The sequence below is a fragment of the Halichoerus grypus genome, chromosome 3 (genome assembly GCF_964656455.1).
Source record: "Halichoerus grypus chromosome 3, mHalGry1.hap1.1, whole genome shotgun sequence".
NCBI classification, from domain to species: domain Eukaryota; kingdom Metazoa; phylum Chordata; class Mammalia; order Carnivora; family Phocidae; genus Halichoerus; species Halichoerus grypus.
The window spans coordinates 84,554,333-84,581,423 of record NC_135714.1 but is presented as its reverse complement, the minus strand read 5'-3'; the positions used below and the strand labels follow the sequence as shown (position 1 = coordinate 84,581,423).

General features: G+C 38.7%; 1 protein-coding gene and 1 pseudogene across 1 annotated transcript in view; one reads left to right on the top strand and one right to left on the bottom strand.

Annotated features, from left to right (window-relative positions):
* Positions 1–1,033: 1,033 nt before the first annotated feature.
* On the bottom strand, positions 1,034–1,554 carry LOC118549229 (translationally-controlled tumor protein-like; annotated as a pseudogene).
* A 3,884-nt stretch (positions 1,555–5,438) lies between these two features.
* Positions 5,439–27,091, top strand: part of TACR3 (tachykinin receptor 3) — a 79,186-nt gene continuing 57,533 nt past the window's right edge. Inside the window, exon 1 of the mRNA XM_036113512.2 lies at positions 5,439–6,312. Coding sequence (XP_035969405.2) covers positions 5,777–6,312 — 536 coding nt within the window. The 5' untranslated portion in view covers positions 5,439–5,776. The remainder of the gene's footprint in view (positions 6,313–27,091) is intronic.

Below are 27,091 nucleotides of genomic sequence, written 5' to 3'. Positions count from 1 at the left end.
GTATTCTAAGCAAAAATATGGAGGACAAATAAAACTTGAAAGAAGTGTAATCTATTATACATAATAAAATAGATAAACTTTTCTTTGTCATTAGGAATAAATAACAAACATTCACATAAAAATCATAATTTGGGGGCCCCTGGGTGGCTCAGTCTGTTAAGTGTCTACCTTCAGCTCAGGTCATGATCCCGGGGTCCTGGATCGAGCCCCACATCAGGTTCCCTGCTCAGTGGGAGTCTGCTTCTCCCTCTCCCTCTGTCCCTCCCCCTATGCTCATGCTCTGTGTCCCACTTTCTCTCTCTCTCAAGTAGATGAATAAAGTCTTTTAAAAAAATCATAATTTGTATTAATATTTATGCAGTCAAACCAAGATTTAATCACTATTCTGTAAAACCTATTAACATCTCCTATGATACCATGCTTGGCTTATTTCCTAGCAGCCTCATGCTTTTGCATAGGTTTTAAATGTGCTCAAACACATTCCCCAGGGTTTTTTTCCTTACTATATTAGTCTCTTTTTCTTTTGGTAATGTCATTGAGTTAACTACTACTTTTGTACGTGATGAAATGTATTAGGAGTCACTTCAAATGTTGGCACCACTATGAGCATGGTCTTTCCCTTTACTTGAACTCCAAATTAAGAGTTTTCGTTCTTGTTTTTTTCTATTCCAGTCCCAGAAGAAGTTTTCACTGTAGAAGTTATCTGTACGCAGTCTTACGCTTTCTAGCAGCAGTCCACAACCAGGCCCTAACTTCTCCAGGACGCTACACAGGATCGACTTAATTATGTATTAAGCTAAGAGACATTCTCTCAAATGAGTTTAAATGCATTTTATCTTTAGCTAACCTACATGATATGTAAAAAAAATATGCCTTAAAAACAATGCTTCTGCTCCAAATAAATCAAGGTCAAAATAAATGAAGAGCTCAAGATGACATCAGGCCCATTTGTCTAAGTCCTGGTGTTGTGTGGATGAAGAGCAGCAGCTAGTTATGACAATAGGTGATGCATCCAAAGTAATGGCCAAATTCCTTAACATTTTTCCATTTCTAAACCGTCCTTAAAGAAACTCATATATAGGGTCACACCATTCTCACGGTAGTCCAGCAGAGCAACCATGCCATCTGGATTTGTGTTTTCCCTAAAAAGAACTGGTAATTTTTGAAGTTAGCTAGGATTTCATAGCTTCATTTGTTCTTCAGCTCCTATCATAAAAGATTTTACTCTTTCTGGCCTCTGTTCTTTCAGTTTGCCTTTGATTGATTTCATGTAATCTTTGATGTACTTCTTGTAGGCTTCTTTTGTGAAGCTGGTTTCCTGAAAGTGATGGTCCATGACAATAGCAACATCAGTGATTACCGTGCTTCCAGTACCTTTGCCCTCAGGGACTTCAGTGGAAGCATTTCCACCATTAGTGAATCATCAATGTTACCCTCTGTCCTCCTGACCACCTTCCCCTCCACCTCCAGGCACAGCCCATCTATGATCTCCCAAATCTTATAGATGTCGGAAAACATCTTATCATGGCTGAGGAAGTCCTGGTAGATGATCATGAGGGCAGCTGGAGAGAGACCACTGCGGAGCTAATTTAGCCAGAGCCTAGAGCTCTGAGCTAGTGATACAGCCTGAGCAGCACTGGCGGGCAGGACGGAGTGGGCAGAAAAGCCACACTCCCAAGTTTTAAATGTAAGAGGATAGGATCCTTCTCCAAGAGTCACCTTCTGGTATGTTACCATTTTCTCTGCCTGTCCTCCTTCCCTCGGGAGTCCAAGACTAAGACTTTGGAGTTCTTATAGTAATAGAAAGAGGAATTAGGAAACCAGCAGAGTGGACTCAGATAAGGGCAGGATTCAGATTCTGGAGCTACAATGAGTAGATTATTCACCAAATTCTCTTAGGAAGAAGTCTAAGGGAGCTTCTTTCTTAGCCATTATCTTCTAAACCTTCCCATTTTTCAAGGCATAATCTTCTGACAAGTCTATTTTTTGGCAATTCATTTCATCCTTACAAATAAATTTTTGTTAATTGAAGTAGAGTCAAACATAATGTTATGTTAATTTCAGATGTACAACATAGTGATTCCACAACTCTATATGTTATGCTATGCTCACCACAAGTGTGGCTACCATCTGTCACCCTACTTCACTATTACAATACCACTGACTATATTCCCTATGCTCTACCTTTCATCCCTGTGATTTACTTATTCCATAACTGGAAGCCTGTATTTACCACTCTCCTTCTCCCATTTTGCCCATCCTCCCTTTTCCCGCTGGCAACCATCAGCTTGCTCCCTATATTTATGGGTCTGTTTCTGCTTTTTTGTTGTTGTTGTTGGTTTCTTTTGTTTTTTAGATTCCACATATAAGTAAAATCATATGGTGTTTGTCTTTCTCTGACTCATTTCACTTATTATAATATGCTCTAGGTCCAACCATGTTGTCACAAATGGCAAGAGCTCATTTTTTATGGCTGAATAACATTCCATTGTGTGTATATACACACACACACACACTACACCTTCTTTATCCATTTTTCTATCAATGGACACTTAGGTTGCTTCCATATCTTGACAATTGTAAATAAAACTGCAATAAACAGAGAGGTGCATATATCTTTTCCTTACAAAGAAATTATGTGAAGTTGACAGAATCCAGAATCCAGTGAACACAACATCCTCCTGTTCAGTTGAACACTCCCATTTTTCTCTTTACTTTCCTATTCCACCATCCATAATACTTGCTCTAATATCAAAAATATTTCTAGACTGCAGGCTCAGGGAGGAGAGGATTCATATCTGGCTTATATCTGTAGTTTCACTGCTCCATCCTAGTACCTGGCACAGCTCCTGGAAGGAAGTATACTCAGTACTGATGGGAGGAATGACTGAAGCAATGAATAAACAATAAATCCTCTACTGGGATACACAGACATTCTCTCTGTGGAAGGCAGATCTAAAAGGAAAGCCATGACCTGGATCCCTCTCTTCCTCTGAAAGGAAAGAACTAACTCATTAAATCCTTTTCACTGGTGGCCTGGGTGGCTTAGTGGGTTGAGCATCTGCCTTCGGCTCTGGTCATGATCCCAGAGTCCTGAGATAGAGTCCGGCATCCGGCTCCCTGCTCAGCGAGGAGCCTGCTTCTCCTTCTGCCCAACCCCCGACCTGCTCTCTCTCTTAAAAAAATAAAAATAAAAAATCATTTTTTAAAATATACCCCTTTCATTGTAAGTACTTCTAATTCTATCACTATCACTTTTTTTTTCATATCATTTCCACTCAGGGAAACATCCAATGAAGGCAGAATTACAGACCTGATACTCTGTATGGATAAGTAAAGCACAGAGTAAACTGAATGGATTTCTACACAACTAGGTAATTTTACAACGTTAAATATTTGATCAAAATATGCATAATAACCAAGCGACCACATGACTTATTTGATGACTGATGAATGTCGTACAAATTTTTTTTTAAATTCTTCCTTGATTTCCTTATGGAAGAAAGAGATTTTCATTTGCAACTCAAGTAATTTCTAAGTGGTGAATTGGCAGAAAGAAATAATCTGCCTTTCAAAAGAAAATGGTTTAGTTTAGAATTAGTAAACAGGACATGTGGAATCTCATTAAATTCATTTATGATTTATCACATATTTTCACAGGCCTTTCTGAAAAAAAATAGTAAATAATAACTTTTGATAATTATTATTTTCAGCATGCATTTATTTTGAAGCAGGGTTGTATCAATATATTTATTATCAGGTTGCCTCAAAGTTATTTCTATACACTACCTTGTGTGTCATAAAAACTACAAGAAAGAAAACATTCATTACCAGACATCCAGGTCTACTTGTAGAATAATCACTGCAGAGTTTTGGAGAAATATGTTCTACACCAGGAAACTAAAGAATACAGAATGTTCACAAATCACATGCTACCTTTTCTTGAAGCTAATAAAACTTTCTGTGCCAGTCTATTTTACCTGAAAATGTTTAGATGAAAAAAACAATGAGAACAAGAAGAAAGGATGCTAACATGTATTGAGGTCTCCCTCTTGCCTCCTGTTGTTGAAAGTCTGTTGAAACTACTTGCCCCCTAATTATTCTGTAAATTAGATTTTTTTAATATTCACTTTCAAATGAGGAAACTTGGGTTCAAAGAAGTCAATGTTTTGGGGAGGTTGCTAAAATATGTTTAACTCCAAATCCCGTTATTCCTGCCCCCAAGAAACTAATAAAGAGTTTCCTCTCTGGAACATACTGATAAATTGCCGGTAACATCCATCTCCAGCTTGCACTCCACAAACACTGCTGCTCACCTGCTCCCAGCCAAGCTCAGAAGTCAGACCCTCCGGGTCTGCACAGGAAACAGGTTACTGTCACTCACCCTTATCAGAGTGTCCTCATGGTCAGCCCAAAAACTAAGGCGCCAAATGTCCAAAGCCATATACCAAATGAATGTGTTTAGATTGCTTACAAGATATGTTCACACCAGAGAAATGAAGAGATTCAAGTCTTGTCATCGTATTTCAAAAAAAATCTGCATCTCGGGTTTCTGATTTACCCTCAGTGTGTTATGGCATTCCAACGTGAGCAGAATCCTCCAGGAGAAACCAGAGTCTCTGCCCGGGAGGAAGACGGAGACTGATTTCTGGTGACAGAGATTAGAAGAGGACAAATGGGTAGACTTCGGAAGTGTGTGAGGAAAAGGGATCTGAGAAGTGAGAACACACACACAAGCAGAAAGTGGAGCGAAATTCCAAAAGCCAGCGACACCTATCAAAGTACGCGTCTAGCTGTACCCGCAGCCTGCAGCAGGTTACACACACACACACACACACACACACACACACACACACGCTCTTGACGACAAATCTTCTGGGATCCTGCCTCTGCTTTGGGTGAATGGTTTAATTGGTTTAGAAAAGAACAGCCCATAAGAAATGTCTGAGAGCAGGGACCTCAGCAAAATATCTTGAAGTTAAAAAAGGAAAAATCAATCACGTACAGATTTTATTTTATTTTTTAAGATTTTATTTATTAATTTGAGACAGATACGGAGAGAGAGAGCATGAGAGGGGGAGAGGCAGAGGGAGAAGCAGCCTCCCAGCCAAGCCAGGAGCCAGACGTGGGGCTCGATCCCAGGACCCTGGGATCATGACCTGAGCCAAAGACAGACGCCCAACCATCTGAGCCACCCAGGCACCCCTCATGTACAGATTTTAATTACAACTGAGGAAGTGCAGCCCTTCCTGAGCGTCTCAACCCGCCACGCTCCCGCTGCGTGGCTACAAGAAGCGAATGAATGAAATGCGAAGGGCGCGACGGAGGAAAGGAGCGCAATAGTAGCCCGCGAAGGGGTTCGTCAGCTCCGCGGCCCCCACAACGTCACCAAAGCATGGCACTGTACGAGACTATAAAGCCAGCTGCAGCGCCTGAACCTCAGTGCTCCAGCCAGGGCCCGGGAACCAGAGCAGAGGCAACCCCGGAGTTCTCTGCTGGTGACAGCTCCTAACGTCTCCCTTCCCTCCCATCTCATTCTTCCTGCCTGCTCGAGTCGGAAACTCCTCCGAGAAAGTGACTCCCCTGCTACCCATCACCTGCTGGCTCCAAGCATCTCATAACCAGCAAGGGCTGCGGTAGCTTCTCCACCTTGCTTCCAGGCAGGGCTGAGGTCCGCCCAGCAGCAAAGGGACCGGGAAGCGGAGAAGAACTTCGAGGGAGTCGGCTCCGGCTGGCGGCGGTGAGTGGGGAGATCCGGGGCTGCAGACCCGTGGCGATGGGCACTCTCCCCGCAGCCGCCAACTGGACGGACGGTGCGGGCACCGCGGGCGCGGACGCCGGGAACCTGAGTGCGGCGCTCGCGGCAGGGTCGGCTGAGGCTGAGTGGCTGCATCTGCTGGTCCAAGCCGGCAACCTCTCGGCCTCCTCCTCCGCGCCGGGACTGCCTGCGGCCTCCCCCGCACCTACGCAGCCCCGGGCCAACCTCACCAACCAGTTCGTGCAGCCGTCCTGGCGCATCGCCCTCTGGTCCCTAGCATACGGCGTGGTGGTGGCCGTGGCGGTCTTCGGGAATCTCATCGTCATCTGGATCATCCTGGCCCACAAGCGCATGAGGACCGTCACCAACTACTTCCTCGTGAACCTGGCTTTCTCCGACGCCTCCATGGCTGCCTTCAACACCTTAATCAACTTCATCTATGCGCTTCACAGCGAGTGGTACTTCGGCGCCAACTACTGTCGCTTCCAGAACTTCTTCCCTATCACGGCGGTGTTCGCCAGCATCTACTCTATGACGGCCATTGCGGTGGACAGGTGAGGAGAGAATAGGGAGGAATGGGGGGAAAGGGAGAGAGGAGAGCTGGGCAGTGGGATAAGGTTACCAAGGACATGGTGACAAGATGGATTTGATGAAAGGAAAGGGCCTAGGAAAGAGTTCTTGGAGAAAGGAGGTCACTAACACATGGGTAGTGCTCCAACTGGCTGAACCAGTTTCTGCTTCTATGGCCTCCCTCACTCTCCCCAACCCCTGATCCCACTAAGGGCATCTAGAGGCACTGAGAAGACCAATGAGGGAGATGGGGAAAATCTGTCATTCCAAGAGGGACAAACTCAGCTAGAAACAATACTAGCAAGCTTTCCCAAATGGCTTCAAACAATTGCTACAAAACTTATGTTCTCTGTAAAGGGTGCTTTTTGGTCTTCCTTCTCTCTGTTAGTCACTATTCTGTCAGAGAAATGGACGATGAGTCACCCTCCACCCTTCCCCCCCTCTCTCTGGTCTGCTGGTCCTCAACCCCACCCACCCTATTCCCTATCCTTGCTCCAAAGCCAATATTGGCTTGGCCTCCCAGTCATGGAACATCCAATAGAGGTAACGATGTCCCTCCAAAAGACTGCTTTATGCTGAAAGTTTCCACAGTGACTTGGGTTAGATTTCACTTTCAATAATCTGAGGAGGCTATGAGCTGGGTACACCTTGTTCCTGGAAGATTACATTCAGCCAAATGTTTCAGACGATGGGGAGAAAATCCTAAATAATGAGATGTACCACTTTATAGCTATTTAAGATGATTTTTTAGAATGTTCCCCCATCTACAGTGGGGATTCTGAGATTCTTAAACAATTAAAAGAAGACTGATAGACTGCCAATATTTGTTCTCATATTTAAGTTTTTAAAATTTCTGTTTGCATTTGCTTTCTCCTATGGAACATTATGAAATATGCATAATTGTGTTAAGACAATGGTAAACCCCTACTTATTACTGAAAGCTGGTTACACTAATTCAGTATTATTCTAAAACCCAACACCACCAGTTGATTCGTGTCTGTTCTGTGACTGGCAGCTGCATGGGGGATGTAGGGGGGTGATGTGACTTTAACGTCAAGCCTCAATGTTCTTAACTGTGAAAAGAAAAGAGCACTTTTTTTCTATATTAACAACCTGTTTCAAAATGAAATTTTGACTTAATATTCTTACTACATTAGCATTTTTAGAAGGCCTCTAAAACTAATCTTCCCTTTATCTCTGATCTTCCACATGTATCTCTTCCTTCACTTTTGTAGGAACAGGAGTGAGTGCAAAGAAGGAACAAAATCAGCTCCAAGTTGAGGAATAGGTGAAATTGCCTCTAATTTTCTCCACCAAGATAGAAACAAATGTTCCTTTAGCTTGAGCATCTTCCCTTTTGTTTTGTTTTGGTTTCCTTTTCCTTCTTTTTTTAAATTACTTGTAAACATGTGATTTTCAATGGCATCAGGAAGGGAATTAGCGTATCGTGTTATAAAATTCTCGCCATCTTCTTGAAATATTAATAATTCCTAATGAGATTTGATGAAATTTTAGTGTTGTGAAATTGGTATTTCAAGTCTGAGCGGCAAAAAGGGGTATTTTTCCAGTTATTTTCTGCCAACAGTTAGACAAAATCTGAAGTGGTCTTGGAGTTATTTTAAGATAATGCTATTTCATTACAGTCACTGATTTGAAATTAATGAATACTTTACTTCTTCTTTACTATTTCTTTAGTAGAAAACATTATTTAATCAGCAAAACAATACAAAATTTATCGAGCATGCAATTTGCAACAAAATTTGAAGCATGCTCAGCTTAGATACTGAAAATCTTTTTAAAAACTGTAATTTAAAGTAATACTTTGTGCACAGAATTGATGAAAAGAAATACAGACATATAGAAAAACCTGTTTAAGATAATTTTTAGAATCAAAGATCATTCAAATATAACAGTTATTAGAATTTTCAATAGTTTACCATCCTGTGGAATCTTTCTGCACTTGTGTGTTATCAAACGTGAACTGGAAAAGCTAGTCCTGTGGTATTTGCCATTACATTATAGATTCAAGTTTGCAAGGTTTACCCTCTCTGAGAAATTTTAGGTGAGTCATGGTGCCTTTGGTTATGGTTGCATGGACTCCCCACCCCATATAGGATATAGGCAATAGTATGTGCTCACAGAAATTATATTTTCCTGTATAATTAATGCTTTATTGAAATAATCATAAAGGTTATTAGTTCCCTAATTAGTTCTTATTGATAAAGGAATACATCATTTAGACTGTGATGTGAATACTTGTCTTATTGAATTGTGTTTTCTATCCTCATTTAATATAAGCTGAATTGTATTCTCCCAGCCTAAATAGAAAACATATTTAACTCACTCTGTCCCTCTGCATAAAATCAAAAAGATCCTCTGAGCTTGAAAACTACTTTAGCTTGACTCAGACACAAATGGCTTTTCTTCAGCTAGAGCAAAATGGTTGCAATCTCCTATGAACTTGGAAATTTTAGACCTGACTATAGATATTCCCTTAATGAACACATGTATTTTACAAATGGAGAACCTCAAGCTAACTGTCACACATTTTGTTTTGTTTTGTTTTTGTATAATTCTAGTAATTCTACCAAATATGTGCATGTGAGGTCACAGGTTCTGGTCTTATCCTGATACGTGTTACCTTCTGTTTTGTTAAAAATTTCTGCAAAACTCTTTTTTATTGGCTCAGAAACCATCTTTCAGTTCTACACAGTTCCCTCTTGCCTGGAAGTCTACTTCAGCATCCCTACACATCAATACCCACACCCACACACATACACACACACACACACACACACACACACACACACACACACACTGGAATTATTTGCCAATCAGGTCACTGTTTCTCTTCACCATCCTTCCCAAATTTACCATTTTGAACTTTAACATTTAAACACAACATTTATTCAAAAGACGCTAAACTTTCCCAAGATCATGCAGTAAAGCCAAGATTCAAACCACTGTAACCCACTCAAGGGTCTGTGCTATTCTCAGCCTCTACGTTAGTAAAATGGCTCCTAAGGAATTCTGATGGTTGTAGAGTTTAATTAGACAAATTATTACCTTCATTTAAATTAGAATTTAGTGCTTGTTTATACTATATAAACTATATATCTATATATTATATATCTTAAATGTACATTTAACACATCTTACGTATATAGTACCTTTATTGTAATTGAGAATGTAGATAATAGAAAATTATTAATATAATACAAATATTGTCATTTTATTCATTTATGGCCATATACCACTTGATATGTGGGAATATATTAAAAAACAGAAAATATTTTCTTCCGTTTTCTAAGCACATTTTTGAGATTAAGTTAGAAACTCTAGGAAGGGTTTATTAATATATAGTAAAGGAAAATTTCAGAACTCATACTCCAGTATTGATTGTAATATTTAATTAGAGAATTTTTAAAATGACATTCACTCTTTCTTACCTGGAAACCTTAGGGAACCATTTCAATATGTCTTATTTAATAGTCCTAAAACATTAACAAAGACAGCAAAAAATACTTTATATTCTTCAAATCCAGGGACACACCCTCAGCATGAATAATTGTAAAAGAAGTATTTTATCTAACTGAACTGTTTTATTTTTCATTCAAATAGATAAAAGTTGATCTTATATGCTACTCTTCATTTTTTTTTTTAATTTCTTTAGGAAGATCCTTTTTCATAAAGCTGTTATGCAGAGTATTCATAGAACATCTATTTCTTTTGAAGTTTATTATGGACAAATAAAAAATATGTAGTTATAAAAAATCATGAGGCCTCGGGGCGCCTGGGTGGCTCAGTCGTTAAGCGTCTGCCTTTGGCTCAGGTCATGATCCCAGGGTCCTGGGATCGAGCCCCACATCGGGCTCCCTGCTCCACGGGAAGCCTGCTTCTCCCTCTCCCACTCCCCCTGCTTGTGTTCCCTCTCTCGCTGTGTCTCTCTCTGTCAAATAAATAAATAAAATCTTAAAAAAAAAAAATCATGAGGCCTCAATGTGATAAAAATTACCTAAATGTACTGCAGTTACTTTTACATCACTGCTATGAATATTATGGATATAAACACTTCAGTAAATTTTTAAAAACTCCCTCATCAGTCTTTAATTCTGGTGCCCTGAGCCAAACTCCTCATTCTTCTCTATTTTAGGGACAGCTACTATCCATGCAGGTAATATTCTTTATTAGTGTTATGGTAAAACTTGATTCAATATTTAACCCAGATGATGAATTGGATGAGTTTAGCCTAAGATTAATTGCTCTATCTTTGCTTTATTTACAAAATAGTAACTAAAACTATGTTTGGGGAAAGATTGTTTTTAGGGTATTTACTGTGAATCTTCAGCTCTTTCTACAATTTGTAGTTGTTATCTAAGGATTTTAAAATATCCCATTTATATCTACTAAAATTACTGCTGTAGTGAGCTGTGAATATTCTGTTAAAATTATAATGCAAATTCTTATAAAATTAATCATGAGCACATAGTGAAAGCAATAAATATACATTAATTGAATGGGTGAAACATACGATCATTATAGTATAAGATATAATCACAAGTGGCTCTTCTATAGCTAGCAGAACTCTAGTTGATATCAAGGTTTCATTCACCACAATGGGAAAGACTATGTTGAAAAAAAGTTCGCAGCATATTTAACAGACCTAGTGTAAAGACAAAACCTTAAAATATAACACATTCTTACACACTAATAAGAAGATACAGCATTAATATAAAAAGAACAAAAGACATAAACAGAGAGTTCATAGAAGAAAAAAATGTCTAACAAACATAAAATTATGGGCTGCTTACATTCCATATCTCCATTTCTTCACCTGCTCTTTGCTCCTCAAGCTACTCAAATCTGAATTCGTCTCCCAAAACTCTTATCTGAAGATAAGTTGTGAAACCCAGTGGGCATTTCACTCCTTAACTTCCTTGATTTTTCAGTAGTATTCCTATCAGGTAGCTCACTGCTTCTTGGCTTCCAACTTCCCAGGTCCCATCCTTCATCCTTGGTCTGTCTTTCATGCTTATATTTCTGATTCTCTGCCTCTATCTAGTGATTAAATACATAGGTTCCTCAATGCTAAATCCTGGGCCTGAGTTTGTCCTAACTTTATTCTCTCTCCCCAAGTAAGCTCATCCAAGCCCATCACCTTATTTTTCACTTTTGAATAAAGAGCTCCCGTTTTTTTCTATTATCTAATTGGTTTTCTTCTGGATTATAAAGATACATAACAATCTGTGCAGTAGACAAATATAAATGAATGAAAAGTTAAGACTGGAGAAAATACTAAAAAATCAGGGTGAAGTTATAACATAGACATTTAAGGTAAAGAGTTCTAATCATTAATGAAAAGTTGAGCTTCAGATATGTCTGCAACTCTTGATATACATGCAAAAAAACACAATTAGTAATATAGCTTACACCGTCCATAAAAACAATACATACACATTCATTAAGGGCTAAGGAATTTCTGGTATTGAGTTTTAAGAAATTCTTTGTATGGGTAATAAAGAGGACACTGTCCTAACCCACACTGTCACCAATGTTTGTTAAGTGTTCCTCTGGGTGAGCTAAAGGCAGATGCCAAAGCAGAATTCAGTGAATGAAATCCTCAGGGTACCAATTCTCTATTTCAATAGTTTCCAGATGTTCAGGTTTGATGCATTGAAGAAATTACAAGAAGGGATAAAGTACATTTCCCCCAGAAGTATTTTTCTCACCTGAACTTTGGATATAGTTTGAGAAGCAGAGAACTCAAAGTTGTAAGTTATGGCTAAAGCCCTCTAAATCATCTTCCTTCCAGCCCCCAATCCCTGATCCTTATCTATCCTCTATACCAGTCTTTTAGTCCAATGTATTATTTCAATCATTCATTTTAAGAGGCACATATGCACAGTGTAAAAAATACAAAAATATATCTAACAATGAATCATGGATCACTACATCAAAAGCTAATGAAGTACTGTATGGTGACTAACATAACATAATAAAAAAATAAAAATAAATAAATTTACATATGCTTATCCTACTCCCCACATATAGCCAGCCTATGATCTTCATATTCATATTTCAACTCTCATTTCTGTGATATATTTATATAATCTCACATTATATGTATGACATATATACACACCTCTCGTGCACAGTACATTATATACATGCATAAATACAGATGTCTTTCCTTTAACTACTAAAATAATGTCACATTATTGTCATTTTTAATTTAATAAACTGTTATTAAACTTTTATTGAACAAATTATAAATCTTGGACATTATTTGATATGAGAATATAGAGATTTATCTTGCTCTATAATATTCTTTAAATTTTTAATAGACAATACATATATTTTGTTTAAAACTCAGTAAATGGCTCACAATTTAAAATTCTATATCTAAACCTTCTTCGAGCTCTGGTTATGTATATTCAATTATCTACTTGACATTTCCACTTGGATGTATAAAAAGCCCCTTAAACTCCACCAAATGCATTACCTTACCTCTAAACCTTTTCCTTTTCCAGTGTTCCCCATTTCAACAAACAGTACAAGCATCCATTCAGTTGTTCAAATAGCTCCCAAATCTATTACCTTTTTTCTGTCTCTACCTCAGTTTCCCAAGTCCAAGCTACCATCATGGTCACACAAAGAATGATGCTTTCAAAATATATGTAAGAACATGATTCTGCACCCCTGCTTAAAACCCCACATGTTTGCTCATTGCTCTTATGAGAAAAAGAATATTCTTTTTTTTTTTTTTAATTTTTCCTCTCATACCGTAACTCAACTGACCTAATCTCTGTTCCGCACACTCCTATCTTCTTTCAAGTCCCTGAACGTGTGATGCTCTATTTTTGCCACAAAGCTTTTTTTTTTATGTTATGTTAATCACCATACATTACATCATTAGTTTTTGATGTAGTGTTCCATGACTCATTGTTTGCGTATAACACCCAGTGCTCCATGCAGTACGTGCCCTCTTTAATACCCATCACCAGGCTAACCCATCCCCACCCCCATCCCCTCTAGAACCCTCAGTTTGTTTCTCAGAGTCCATAGTCTCTCATGGTTCGTCTCCCCCTCCGATTTCCCCCCTTCATTTTTCCCTTCCTACTATCTTCTTTTTTTTAACATATAATGTATTATTTGTTTCAGAGGTACAAGTCTGTGATTCAAGTGTTACACAATTCATAGTGCTCACAATAGCACATACCCTCCCCAATGTCTATCACCCAGCCATCCCATCCCTCCCACCCCCCACCACACCAGCAACCCTCAGTTTGTTTCCTGAGATTAACAATTTCTCATATCAGTGAGGTCATATGATAAATGTCTTTCTCTGATTGACTTATTTCACTCAGCATAATACCCTACAGTTCCATCCATGTCATTGCAAATGGCAAGATTTCATTCCTTTGATGGCTGCATAATATTCCATAGTATATATATACCACATCTTCTTTATCCATTCATCTGTCGATGGACATCTTGGCTCTTTCCATAGTTTGGCTATGGTGGACATTGCTGCTGTAAACATCAGGGTGCACGTACCCCTTCAGATCCCTACATTTGTATCTTTGGGGTAAATACCCAGTAGTGCAAATGCTGGATCATACGGTAGCTCATTTTCAACTTTTTGAGGAACCTCCATACTGTTTTCCAGAATGGCTGCACCAGCTTGCATTCTCACCAACAGTGTAGGAGGGTTCCCCTTTCTCTGCATCCCCGCCAACATCTGTCCTGTCCTGACTTGTTAATTTTAGCCATTCTGACTGGTGTGAGGTGGTATCTCATTGAGGTTTTGATTTGGATTTCCCTGATGCCAAGCAATGTTGAGCACTTTTTCCTGTGTCTGTTGGCCATTTGGATGTCTTCTTTGGAAAAATGTCTGTTCATGTCTTCTGCCCACTTCTTGATTGGATCATTTGTTCTTTGGGTGTTGAGTTTAAGAAGTTCTTCATAGATTTTGGATACTAGCCCTTTATCTGATACATCATTTGAAAATATCTTCTCCCATTCTTTCAGTTGTCTTTTGGTTTTGTGGACTGTTTCTTTTGCTGTGCAAAAGCTTTTTATCTTGATGAAGTCCCAATAGTTCATTTTTGCCCTTGCTTCCCTTGCCTTTGGCGATGTTTCTAGGAAGAAGTTGCTGCAGCTGAGGTCAAAGAGGTTGCTGCCTGTGTTCTCCTCTAGGATTTTGATGGACTCCTGTCTCACATTGAGGTCTTTCAACCATTTGGAGTCTATTTTTGTGTGTGGTGTAAGGAAATGGTCCAGTTTCATTCTTCTGCATGTGGCTGTCCAATTTTCCCAACACCATTTGTTGAAGAAACTGTCTTTTTTCCATTGGACATTCTTTCCTGCTTTGTCGAAGATTAGTTGACCATAGAGTTGAGGGTCCATTTCTGGGCTCTCTGTTCTGTTCCACTGACCTATGTGTCTGTTTTTGTGCCAGTACCATACTGTCTTGATGATTACAGCTTTGTAATAGAGCTTGAAGTCCGGAATTGTGATGCCACCAGCTTTGCTCTTCTTTTTCAACATTCCTCTGGCTATTCACGGTCTTTTCTTGTTCCATACAAATCTTAGGATTATTTGTTCCATTTCTTTGAAAAAAGTGGATGGTATTTTGATAGGGATTGCATTGAATGTGTAGCTTGCTCTAGGTAGCATTGACATCTTCACAATATTTGTTCTTCCAATCCATGAGCATGGAACGTTTTCCCATTTCTTTGTGTCTTCCTCAATTTCTTTCATGAGTATTTTATAGTTTTCTGAGTACAGATCCTTTACCTCTTTGGTTAGATTTATTCCTAGGTATCTTATGGTTTTGGGTGCAATTGTAAATGGGATTGACTCCTTAATTTCTCTTTCTTCTGTCTTGTTGTTGGTGTATAGGAATGCCACTGATTTCTGTGCATTGATTTTATATCCTGCCACTTGACTGAATTCCTGTATGAGTTCTAGCAGTTTTGGTGTGGAGTCTTTTGGGTTTTCCACATAAAGTATCATATCATCTGCAAAGAGTGAGAGTTTGACTTCTTCTTTGCCGATTCAGATGCCTTTTAATTCTTTTTGTTGTCTGATTGCTGTGGCTAGGACTTCTAATACTATGTTGAATAGCAGTGGTGATAGTGGACATCCCTGCTGTGTTCCTGACCTTAGGCGGAAAGCTCTCAGTTTTTCCCCATTGAAAATGATATTCGCTGTGGGTTTTTCATAGATGGCTTTTATGATATTGAGGTATATACCCTCTATCTCTACACTCTGAAGAGTTTTAATCAAGAAAGGATGCTGTACTTTGTCAAATGATTTTTCTGCATCTACTGAGAGGATCATATGGTTCTCGTTCTTTCTTTTATTAATGTATTGTATCGCACTGATTGATTTGCAGATGTTGAACCAAACTTGCAGCCCAAGAATAAATCCCACTTGGTCGTGGTGAATAATCTTTTTAATGTACTGTTGGATCCTACTGGTTAGTATTTTGGTGAGAATTTTTGCATCCATGTTCATCAGGGATATTGGTCTATAATTCTTTTTGATGGGGTCTTTGTCTGGTTTTGGGATCAAGGTAATGTGGGCCTCATAGAATGAGTTTGGAAGTTTTCCTTCCATTTCTATTTTTTGGAACAGTTTCAGAATAGGTATTAATTCTTCTTCAAAAATTTGTAGAATTCCCCTTGGAAACCATCTGGCCCTGGGCTCTTGTTTGTTGGGATATTTTTGATGACTGCTTCAATTTCCTTAGTGGTTATGGGTCTGTTCAGGTTTTCTATTTCTTCGTGGTTCAGTTTTGGTAGTTGATACATCTCTAGGAATGCATCCATTTCTTCCAGATTATCTAATTTGCTGGCATATAGTTGCTCATAATATGTTCTTATAATCGTTTGTATTTCTTTGGTGTTGGTTGTGATCTCTCCTCTTTCATTCATGATTTTATTTATCAGGGTCATTTCTCTTTTCTTTTTGATAAGTCTGGCCAGGGGTTTATCAATCTTGTTAATTGTTTCAAAGAACCAGCTCCTAGTTTCATTGATCTGTTCTACTGTTCTTTTGGTTTCTATTTCATTGATTTCTGCTCTGATCTTTATTATTTCTCTTCTTCTTCTGGGTTTAGGCTTTATTTGCTATTCTTTCTCCAGCTCCTTTAGGTGTAGGGTTAGGTTGTGTATTTGAGACCTTTCTTGTCTTGAGAAAGGCTTGTATTGCTATATATTTTCGTCTTAGGACCGCCTTTGGTGCATCCCAAAGATTTTGAACAGTCATGTTTTCATTTTCATTGGTTTCCATGAATTTTTTTAATTCTTCTTTAATTTCCTGGTTGACCCATTCATTCTTTAGTAGGATGCTCTTTAGCCTCCATGTACTTGAGTTCTTTTCGACTTTCCTTTTGTGATTGAGTTCTAGTTTCAAAGCATTGTGGTCTGAAAATATGCGGGGAATGATCCCAATCTTTTGGTATGGGTTGAGACCTGATTTGTGACCTAGGATGTGATCTATTCTGGAGAATGTTCCATGGGCACTAGAGATGAATGTGTATTCTGTTGCTTTGGGACGGAATGTTCTGAATATATCTGTGAAGTCCATTTGGTCCAGTGTGTCACTTAAAGTCTTTATTTCCTTGTTGATCTTTTGCTTAGATGATCTGTCCATTTCAGCGAGGAGGGTGTTAAAGTCCCCCACTATTATTGCATTGTTGTCAATGTGTTTCTTTGCTTTTGTTATTAATTGCCTTATATAATTGGCCGCTCCCATGTTGGGGCATAGATATTTACAATTGTTAGATCTTGTTGGATAGACCCTTTAACTAGGATATAGTGTCCTTCCTCATCTCTTATTAGACTCTTTGGTTTAAAATCTAATTTGTCTGATATAAGGATTGCCACCCCAGCTTTCTTTTGGTGTCCATTAGCATGGTAAATGGTTTTCCACCCCCTCACTTTCAATCTGGGGGTGTCTTTGGGTCTAAAATGAGTCTCTTGCAGACAGCATATCAATGGGTCTTGTTTTTTAATCCAATATGATAGCCTGTGTCTTTTGATTGGGGCATTTAGCCCATTTACATTCAGGGTAACTATTGAAAGATATGAATTTAGTGCCATTGTGTTTCCTGTAAGGTGACTGTTACTGTATATTGTCTGTTTTCCTTTCTGGTCTATGTTGCTTTTAGGCTCTTTCTTTGCTTAGAGGACCCCTTTCAATATTTCTTGTAGGGCTGGTTTCCTGTTTGCAAACTCCTTTAGTTTTTGTTTGTCCTGGAAGGTTTTTATCTCTCCTTCTATTTTCAATGACAGCCTAGCTGGATATAATATTCTTGGCTGCATATTTTTCTCATTTAGTGCTCTGAATATATCATGCCAGTCCTTTCTGGCCTGCCAGGTCTCTGTGGATAGGTCTGATGCCAATCTAATGTTTCTAACATTGTAGGTTACAGATCTCTTCTCCCGAGCTGCTTTCAGGATTTTCTCTTTGTCTCTGAGACTCATAAGTTTTACTATTAGATGTCGGGGTGTTGACCTATTTTTATTGATTTTGAGAGGGGTTCTCTGTGCCTCCTGGATTTTGATGCCTGTTTCCTTCCCCAAATTAGGGAAGTTCTCTGCTATAATTTGCTCCAATATACCTTCTGCCCCTCTCTCTTTCTTCTTCTTCTGGGATCCCAATTATTCTAATATTGTTTCATCTTATGCTATCACTTATCTCTCGAATTCTGCCCTTGTGATCCAATAGTTGTTTATCTCTCTTTTTCTCAGCTTCTTTATTTTCCATCATTTGGTCTTCTATATCACTAATTCTTTCTTCTGCCTCCATTTATCCTAGCAGTTAGAGCCTCTATTTTTGATTGCACCTCATTAATAGCCTTTTTGATTTCGACTTGGTTAGATTTTAGTTGTTTTATTTCTCCAGAAAGGGTTTCTCTAATATCCTCCATGCTTTTTTCAAGCCCAGCTAGTATCTTTAAAATCGTCATTCTGAACTCTAGTTCCAACATCTTACTAATGTCTGTATTGATTAGGTCCCTGGGCAGTTGGTACTGACTCTTGTTCTTTTTTTTTGAGGTGATTTTTTCCATCTTGTCATTTTGTCTAGAGGAGAATAGATGAATGAGAGAACAAAATGCTAACAGGGTAACAACAACCCCAGAAAAATGTACACTAAACAAATCAGAAGAGACCTGAAACCAGGGGAAAACAAAGGGAAAGGAAGAAAAAAAAAGAAAGAAAAGAAAAAGATTTAAAAAAAAATGATCAAAATAATCAGGCTGGTGCATAGATCAGTGCCACACACTAGATTTTGGGCATATTTTGGTCTGTTAGAAGAAAGTGCCTCCCAAAATTTTAAAGAAAGAAAAACTTATATATCTACAAAAATAAAGGTAAATATGATAAAGGGATGGAATATGACTGTACAGATGAAAATTATAAAAGATTTTATTAAATGAATTGACAAGAACTTGGTTGAAAAAAGAAAGAGAAATTTTAAAAAAAAAAAAAGGAAGAGAATGTGATCAGGCAAGAGACTAGAACAAAGCCATACACTAGAGATTTAGGGTATATTTTGATCTGTTAGAAGAAACTGTATCCCAAAATTTTTTTTTTTTTAAAGATTTTTTATTTTATTTATTTGACAGAGAGAGAGAGAGAACAAGTATGCAGAGAGGCAGGCAGAGGGAGAGGGAGAAGCAGGCTCCCCGCTGAGCGGGGAGCCCGATGCGGGGCTCAATCCCAGGACCCTGGGATCATGACCCGAGCCGAAGGCAGCCGCTTAACCGACTGAGCCACCCAGGCGCCCCTGTATCCCAAAATTTTAAAGAGAGAACAACTTATATATATATATACCAAAAATAATGTTAACTACTATGAAGGGATAGAATATGACTCTAAAAAAAGGGATTGATAAGACGTTGGTTGAAAAAGGGAAAAAGAAAAATTTTTTAAAAAATAGAAAAAGAAAAAAAAAGAAAATTAAAAAAATTGACTTTGAAAGACTAAAGAATCATGGGGAAAAAGCCATGAATTCTATGTGCAGTATTCCCCTAGCGCTGGAGTTCTGCCGTTCTCATTGATCGGTAAACGTGGTCTTGGCTGGCTGTTCTTGCTGATCTTCTGGGGGAGGGGCCTGTTGCCATGGTTCCCAAATGTCTTTGCCGGAGGCGGAATTGCCCCGCCCTTGCCTGGTCCGGGCTAAGTCATCTGCTCGGGTTTCCTCTCGGGAGCTTTTGTTCCCTGCAAGCTTTCCGTTAGGTTTTGGAGGATGAGAGTGAGAATGGCGGCCTCCCAATCTCCGCCCCAGGGGAGCTGAGAACTCGGGGCCCCACTCCCCAGTGAGTCCCCAGAGAAAAGCAGTCAATCACTCCCATCTCCCCAGTCTCCGGCCACACTCCCTGCTCACCCCGCCTGTGACCAAGCGTTTCTATCTCTGGCACTAGACTCGGTGTGGAGTCTCCAAACCCAGCAGATCCCTGCGGTGCGCTCCCGTGCTGCTTCTCCCGGGGGAGGAAGGGGAGTCTCCCCGGATCTGCCGCTTGTTGGGTCCCTGCTGGAGGAGCAGTGGCCCGACTGTGCTGCGGATCACAGTTTATGGCAACCCCGAGCTGAGAGCCCGCGCCTCGGCTCCGTCTCTGCAGCCGGCTTCCCCGCTCCAATACCTGGGAGCTCTGCCGCACTCAGGCACCCCTGGTCTTTCTGTGACCCCAAGGGTCCTGAGACCACACTGTCCCACGAGGGTTCCACCCCCCGCTTAGCCACTGGAGCGACGTCCCTCAGCGGAGCCGACTTCTAAAAGTTCCGATTTTGTGCTCTGCTGCTCTATCACTTGCCAGAAGCGGCTGATGGGGGCCCCCTCCCCCGCCGTCTATCCTCCCAAGTATCTCCTCAGATTCACTTCTCCGCACGTCCTACCTTCCAGAAAGTGGTTGCTTTTCTGTTCAGAGAGTTGCTGCTATTCTTTTCTTCGATTTCCTGTTGAGTTCGTAGGTGTTCAGAATGGTTTGATCCCTATCTAGCTGAATTCCTGAGAACGGACAAAATCCAGGTCTCCTACTCCTCTGCCATCTTGCTCCTCCCCCGCCACAAAGCTTTTGAACACAATTTACCATTTCAAATCCCCTTCTACCAACTCCTCATTAGTTAAATGTACTCCTCTTTTAAATAATGGCTCAAATGTCACATTCACAGGTAAACCTTCTGTGAGCCTCCCAATTTAAATTAGATGTCCCTTTATAGACTCAGCACATCTCAGTCATGGCATTTCTCATATATTAAATTTCATATTTATATTTAAGAATATTTGATTAATAATTTCCTCTAATAGACTTGTAAATTCCATAAAGACAGGTTCAATTCTGATCCTAGTGCTTTTTGTATCCTTACGCTTATCATAGTGGTTTGCACATGGTAAGGACACAATCTGGACTGCTGAATAAATGAATCCTAAGAGTAATTAAACAAATGAAAATTAAAGTAATGAGATACAACTCTTTATTAAAATTGGCAGAAACTGGTAAGTATGTAATGAACAGAGCATTTTTACATATAGTTTTAGATTGAGCCATATGCAATTGCCATTTTTTATAGTTTATTTTTTTAAGATTTTATTTATTTATTTCAGGGAGGGAGCACAAAGGGAGAAGCAGACTCCCTGCTGAGCAGGAAGCCCAATGTGGGGCTCAATCCCAGGACCCTGAGATCATGACCTGAGCTGAAGGCAGATGTTTAACTGACTGAGCCACCCAGGCACCCCGCCATTTTTTATAGTTTAAAATGTAATATTTTATATGGTTTAGCCTAACAGTTGGATATATTTTGTCAAAACCTTTCAGGAGTTCAATTTGCCAATATATTCGGGGATATTTTTCTTTCCTCTTTCTCTCTTTTTTTTCTTTTTTTAGAGAGAGAGAGAGAGGTCGTGCACAGGAGAGAGCAGGGGATGGGCAGAGGGAGAGGGAGAAAGAAAATCCTAAGCAGGAGCCCATCACAGGGCTCAATCTCAGGACCCTAAGATTGTAATCTGAGCCAAAATCAAGAGTTAGACCCTTAACTGACTGAGCCGTGTAGGTGCCCCTCAAGGATGCTTTTCAAACCAAAATTAACTGAAAACATTAAAAATCCCTAAAAAAAGCAAATGACCAAATAAATGATGGGGTATCTATGAGGCCAAAATGAAATTTAAAAGTCATGTGTTTGAATATATAACATCAGTCCTCTCAAGTCTCCAGGCACACATGTATAAATGTGGTAACATTAGTATAAATATCTAAATTTTTTTAGCTCATAACCTTTACTTATAAACTACTTCTTGCCAGTCTCCAATAATTTCAGAATCCCTAGGGAGGTCTGATAACAGTTCATCAGTAGTCCTCTTTAGCACTTCTAATCTCCCCATCCCGCCCTAGGGGAAAAAGAGAAGAAAAAGCAGTGTCTTCACATTGGTACAGAGCATGACAGTTTCTCTGGAGGAGGAAGCCATGTCCTTCTCCAGATTGTTGTTTGGGGCACATTGCATCCAAATCTGCGAAACTCATAAGTTACAAACTTTATCCTTTGCTTGAAATTTTTGTGATGACTATTTTTGTTGAAAGAGAATTTAGAAGAATGATCTAGTCCCTAATCTTTCTTCCATTAACAATTTCCTAATGACCAATAGTCCTTCATCTTCTACTTGCAACTCTCTCTCCTTGGGGCTCAGCCATAAATGGTATGTCCAGGATAGGGAATTGTCCATACCTCCTCTTCCCCATGCCTCATCACTCTGAACATAAATCATTTTTATTGAGGCTTGCTCACTGGTACATTAAATAAATGCTGCAAAATAGACAATCGGGGTTTGCAGCCCTACCACTTCATTAGACACAGTCAGAGTCTGAATCCCATTTTAGACTCAGCAGAATCTCTAACACATGAAGGATTTTTAGACTATGGATTTAACAGTCTGATATAATTCCATAGGTACAACAAGGTTGATTTGCTCTGAATGGTGAGACTTTGGGGAATTTTATTTTGTTTTGTACTTTTCTTTTTAAATTATTTACAACATGCACTTCTTTTATATGAAACAAATTATTAATTAATTAAAGTTCTATAGATAGTGGTGAAGGAATGTACATGTGAATGTACGTAATACCTGAACTGTACACTTAAAAATAGTTAAAATGGTAAATTTCATGTATGTTTTACCACAGTACAAATTTTTAAAATATTGAGTATTTTTTAAAGAACCAATAGTGACTGAGATATATGCCAAACAAGTTGGGACTCCAGAACAGAACAACTTGATTAAGCTTTGTATAGACATTCTTATGGTAGATGTTTTATGGCAACATTTTTAAACACATTTTCTAGGCTGAATTCAAATTTATGAAGAAATCTCTGGCAAAAGAGTACTGTTAACCTTATAACAGATTATTTTGTAGGCTGTGAAATCTTTTTCCCAAGCATTGTATAATAATATCTCAGATGTGTGGATAATATAAAAGCCTGGCTAAATATACAAGGATAAACTTAGCTTGGTATGTGACATAGGTTTCTAAATATTTGCTTAAATCCCCCATTTTGAGCTTTTATTATCACTTACGAGATTTTTTTCCTTCCTATCTGCCCAACTATCAAGCTTATTTAAAAGTCTTTTTTTTATGCACACCTGTTAGTAAGGAAAATATGTATATGATTTTTTGGGGGGGAGAGAAGATAGTATCATTTTATTTTATTTTAAAACATTAAAGAAATTTTAATTAAAAAAATTTTAAGTTCCAGTACAGTTAACATACAGTGTTATATTAGTTTCAGGTGTAGAGTGTAGTGATTCAGCACTTCCATACAACACCCAGAGCTCATCACGACAAGTGCACTCCTTAATCCCCATCGCCTATTTCACCCATCTCCCGACCGACCTCCAAGATAGTATTATTTTAAGCCAGCATTTAAGATCATAGATTAAATAATAAAAGAATAGGAAGGAATGGGAAAGTGGATTGAAAGAAGTCAAAAATCATTAAATAAGTATATGATTATATCACTAAACAAGAGCGGGCTTAGTTTTGTGCTGGAGCTGCTTTATACCGGTTAAAGGGAATCAATTGCACACATTTCTTCCCAACTCTGCATTTAGTGATGTTACTTTGGTAGCCTGAAACCATGGTAGGAGTTTACACCACGAAAATCTGCGAACACTAGAAATCAGAGTTTTGTTTTCAGTTTGATTTTTTTCTGCAGAGTGCTTGTAGTTAAACATTTACCAGCACACAACTCATTATATTTGTAGTCACTCAACAGGTATTTCGTGAGTACCTTCTAAGTACTAAACATGGTATAGGAATGGTACACATTGGGATAAACAAGGTAGATATGGCTCATACACTAATGAAACCAATTAATATATCTAGCTTGAACCCCTCAACTATATTCCAGAATCTTAAATCCAACAACTTATTCGACTTTACCATTGAGATGTCTAACAGGCATCTCAGACTTTACTGAGATTGAGGTGTCTCCAGACTTTACTGAGTTCCGATATTCCTCCAAACTTACTCCTCCTGCAGTCTTCTGAGGTCAAAATCTGAGCCTCAGGTCAAAACTTTTAGACATATTCTTGACTCATCTCTTCTTTCATATTCCATATCCAACCCATCAGCAAATCTAACACCTCTATTTTCAGAATATATGTAGAACCTAATCACTTCTTAAGGTGTCTACTGTTGCCTCCCTAGTCTTGGTCAATCCATTTCTCACCTCACTTGTTTTCCTACTCCTACTCTTGCTCCTTTTTGATTTGTTCTAAATGAAACCACCAGAGTGATCCTGTTAATAATGAATCTGGTCATTTTCCCCTCAGCAAAGTCTCCAATAGCTCCCCAGTTCTCTCAGGGTAGAAATCAAAGTTCTTACAATGGTCTGTAAGAATTTGTAGTAACTGGTCCTTTGTTACTCTCTGATCTTATCTCCTGCTACTCACCACTCCACCACTCTGCTCTACCATCATTAGTCTCCTCTGTTTCAGCAATATACTAGTCATATTTCCACTTCAGGTTCTTACGTTCTGTGTGAAACATGCTTTTTCCAGATAGCCACATTTCTCATTCCCTGTACTACTTCTGAACCATGACTACTCTACTTAAAATTGCTTAAAAAAAAAAATTGCTTTATTCTTTATCACACGTATCACCTTCTGAAATACTATATAATTAGTTCATCTTTATTGCTTATTGTTTTTTGTCTATCTGTCCTACTGAGTTATAAGTTCCATGAGGACCAGACTAGACCTGTATTTCAATTAAATGAATGTAAAATAAAGTTCATGATAACTGTAAGAACACATAGTAGGGGAAAGCACATGTGGAGTGTTAGAACAGAAAAAGACAGAAATTGTAGAAGCATCTTTAAAGTTCATTGTACAGAGGAATAGAAAATATCTCCTAATAAATTAACTATGAGTAGTTAATATTTAAATAAAAATAAAACATCTTAACTACTCTATTCAGCCTAAAGCATGATTATATTATTCAGCTGAATTATATATAAAGAAAAAGACTTGGAGATTTTCAAAGCATAAGGAACAATTTTGAAAAGACAAAATACTCATAAAATTGAGTGTTTATGTTGAGTAAGAACTATTAATCACAATTCAGAATTCCCAGATGAATAAACCTATTAAGTTTAAAAGATGGCACAGCACCATGTATATTGATTTTTATACCTTCAAATTGAATAGATATATGTAGGTAGTTTTTTCCAGTAAGCTAACTACATAGTATAAAATAAATTCAAGGGCGCCTGGGTGGCTCAGTTGGTTAAGCGACTGCCTTCGGCTCAGGTCATGATCCTGGAGTCTCCGGATCGAGTCCCGCATCGGGCTCCCTGCTCAGCAGGGAGTCTGCTTCTCCCTCTGACCCTCCCCCCTCTCATGTGCTCTCTCTCGCTCTCTCATTCTCTCTCTCAAATAAATAAATAAATAAAATCTTTAAAAAAAAAAAAAATAAAATAAAATAAAATAAAATAAATTCAAAATTCTTAAACTATGCCTCATGTTTTCATTAGCTTAAAATATTTTACTCCTTAAATCAGAATATTTTCAATATCTCTTCAACAGAGACTTACATAATCCTAATTTCATGGTGAAATATTTCAGAATCAAACAAAATGAGGATAATCCAATATTATTGTTTTAAAAAATAATAGATTAAAATATCTTTCCTATACTATATTATTCCTGGCAATCCTCATTCACCAGTCACAGAACCATTGCTGATAAATATCTTTAATGAACAAGAATGAAACAGAGAAACATATAAAATGATACCAATTTTATAGCTTTAGCAGCTCACAAACAGAACACTGTATGCTGAAGATTAAATAAATAAATAGATGAATAAATATTTGTGTGAACAGATTGCCAGTTTTATACATGCACTTCTCACTCGGCACAAATTTCAGTTACCAGATTTAGTTATATATCAGTCCTCTCAAGAACATGGCTAAAATTTTAGTTACCAAGTCATATTAACTGTAATGTGGTGGTGAGGTGTGAAGAAAGGGCACGTGTTCTTGATTCCTGTGATTAGGTCTAGCCATTTACTGAGCACATGCCTCTGGCCTGTGAACTTCTGAAGTGTTTTTCTTTTTCTTCCCCCTTAGATGGTACAGGATGCTTAGAGTGGGCTGGGGTGGGATACCTCCCTTCTACTTGGAAGGCCATCAGGGCTGGATTTGGCTATAACTTTCCCCCAGGACAGTTAGACTCTGGTAATACCCTATCTGATTAGGCTCTGGCTAACTAGTTCCCCTGCAGGCAGACCTTACTAAGAACAGTCTTTGATGTGTTTCACTTGGTTCCTCTTCCTCTCTCCTTGCCAGAGCATGAAGGGCTGTTTCTCCTGATAGTTACCATGGTAACATGGTCAAGTTCCTGGAGATAAATCTGATAATATTGTGGGGGCTCCGTTATGATTGGGTCTCCCTGAAGTCTTTAACGCTCAGATATGTCCACTCGGAGCCTCCAGCAATTCACATACTACAGCTCAGGTACCAGTTCTGATGAAATTTTTGCTTGTGAGCCTCTGCTCAGATATTTGCCTGTCTGCCTAATCTTAGGTGCAGTGGTTTTCCCTGCATCCTACCCTGTCTTCCAGATCTGAGAAAAGTTGTTGATTTTTCAGTCTGTGCAACTTTCTACTTGTTAGGATGGAGTAGCAACTTCCAAGCTCCCTACATGCACAACCAGAAACCAGAAGTCCCATGATACTTTCTTTTACAAAAAAAAAAAACAACACTTATTTTTTAACATTTCTAATGTTTAAAATTACACTGTATGAAATATTAGTTTTACTATTTTTTCATTTCCTTATGTATACATAACTGAAAGTAAGATTTTTAAAATTTTTGACAGATTTTTAAAGGTCCCAGAAAATCTGTCATTTGTCTCATTGATTTTTTTTTAAAGATTTTATTTATTTATTTGACAGAGAGAGACAGCGAGAGAGGGAACACAAGCAGGGGGAGTGGGAGAGGGAGAAGCTGGCTCTCTGCTGAGCAGGGAGCCCGATGCGGGGCTCAATCCCAGGACCCTGGGATCATGACCTGAGCCGAAGGCAGACACTTAATGACTGCGCCACCCAGGCGCCCTTCTCATTGATTATTAAGATTATTTTGCACAGTTTCAACTTACATGGTCATTTTGATGTTCCCATAATACTTGGCAAAGTGAGAACTGCTGGCATGGCAAGTATCACAACCTAACTGCCTAAGTTTGGTAATAAATAAA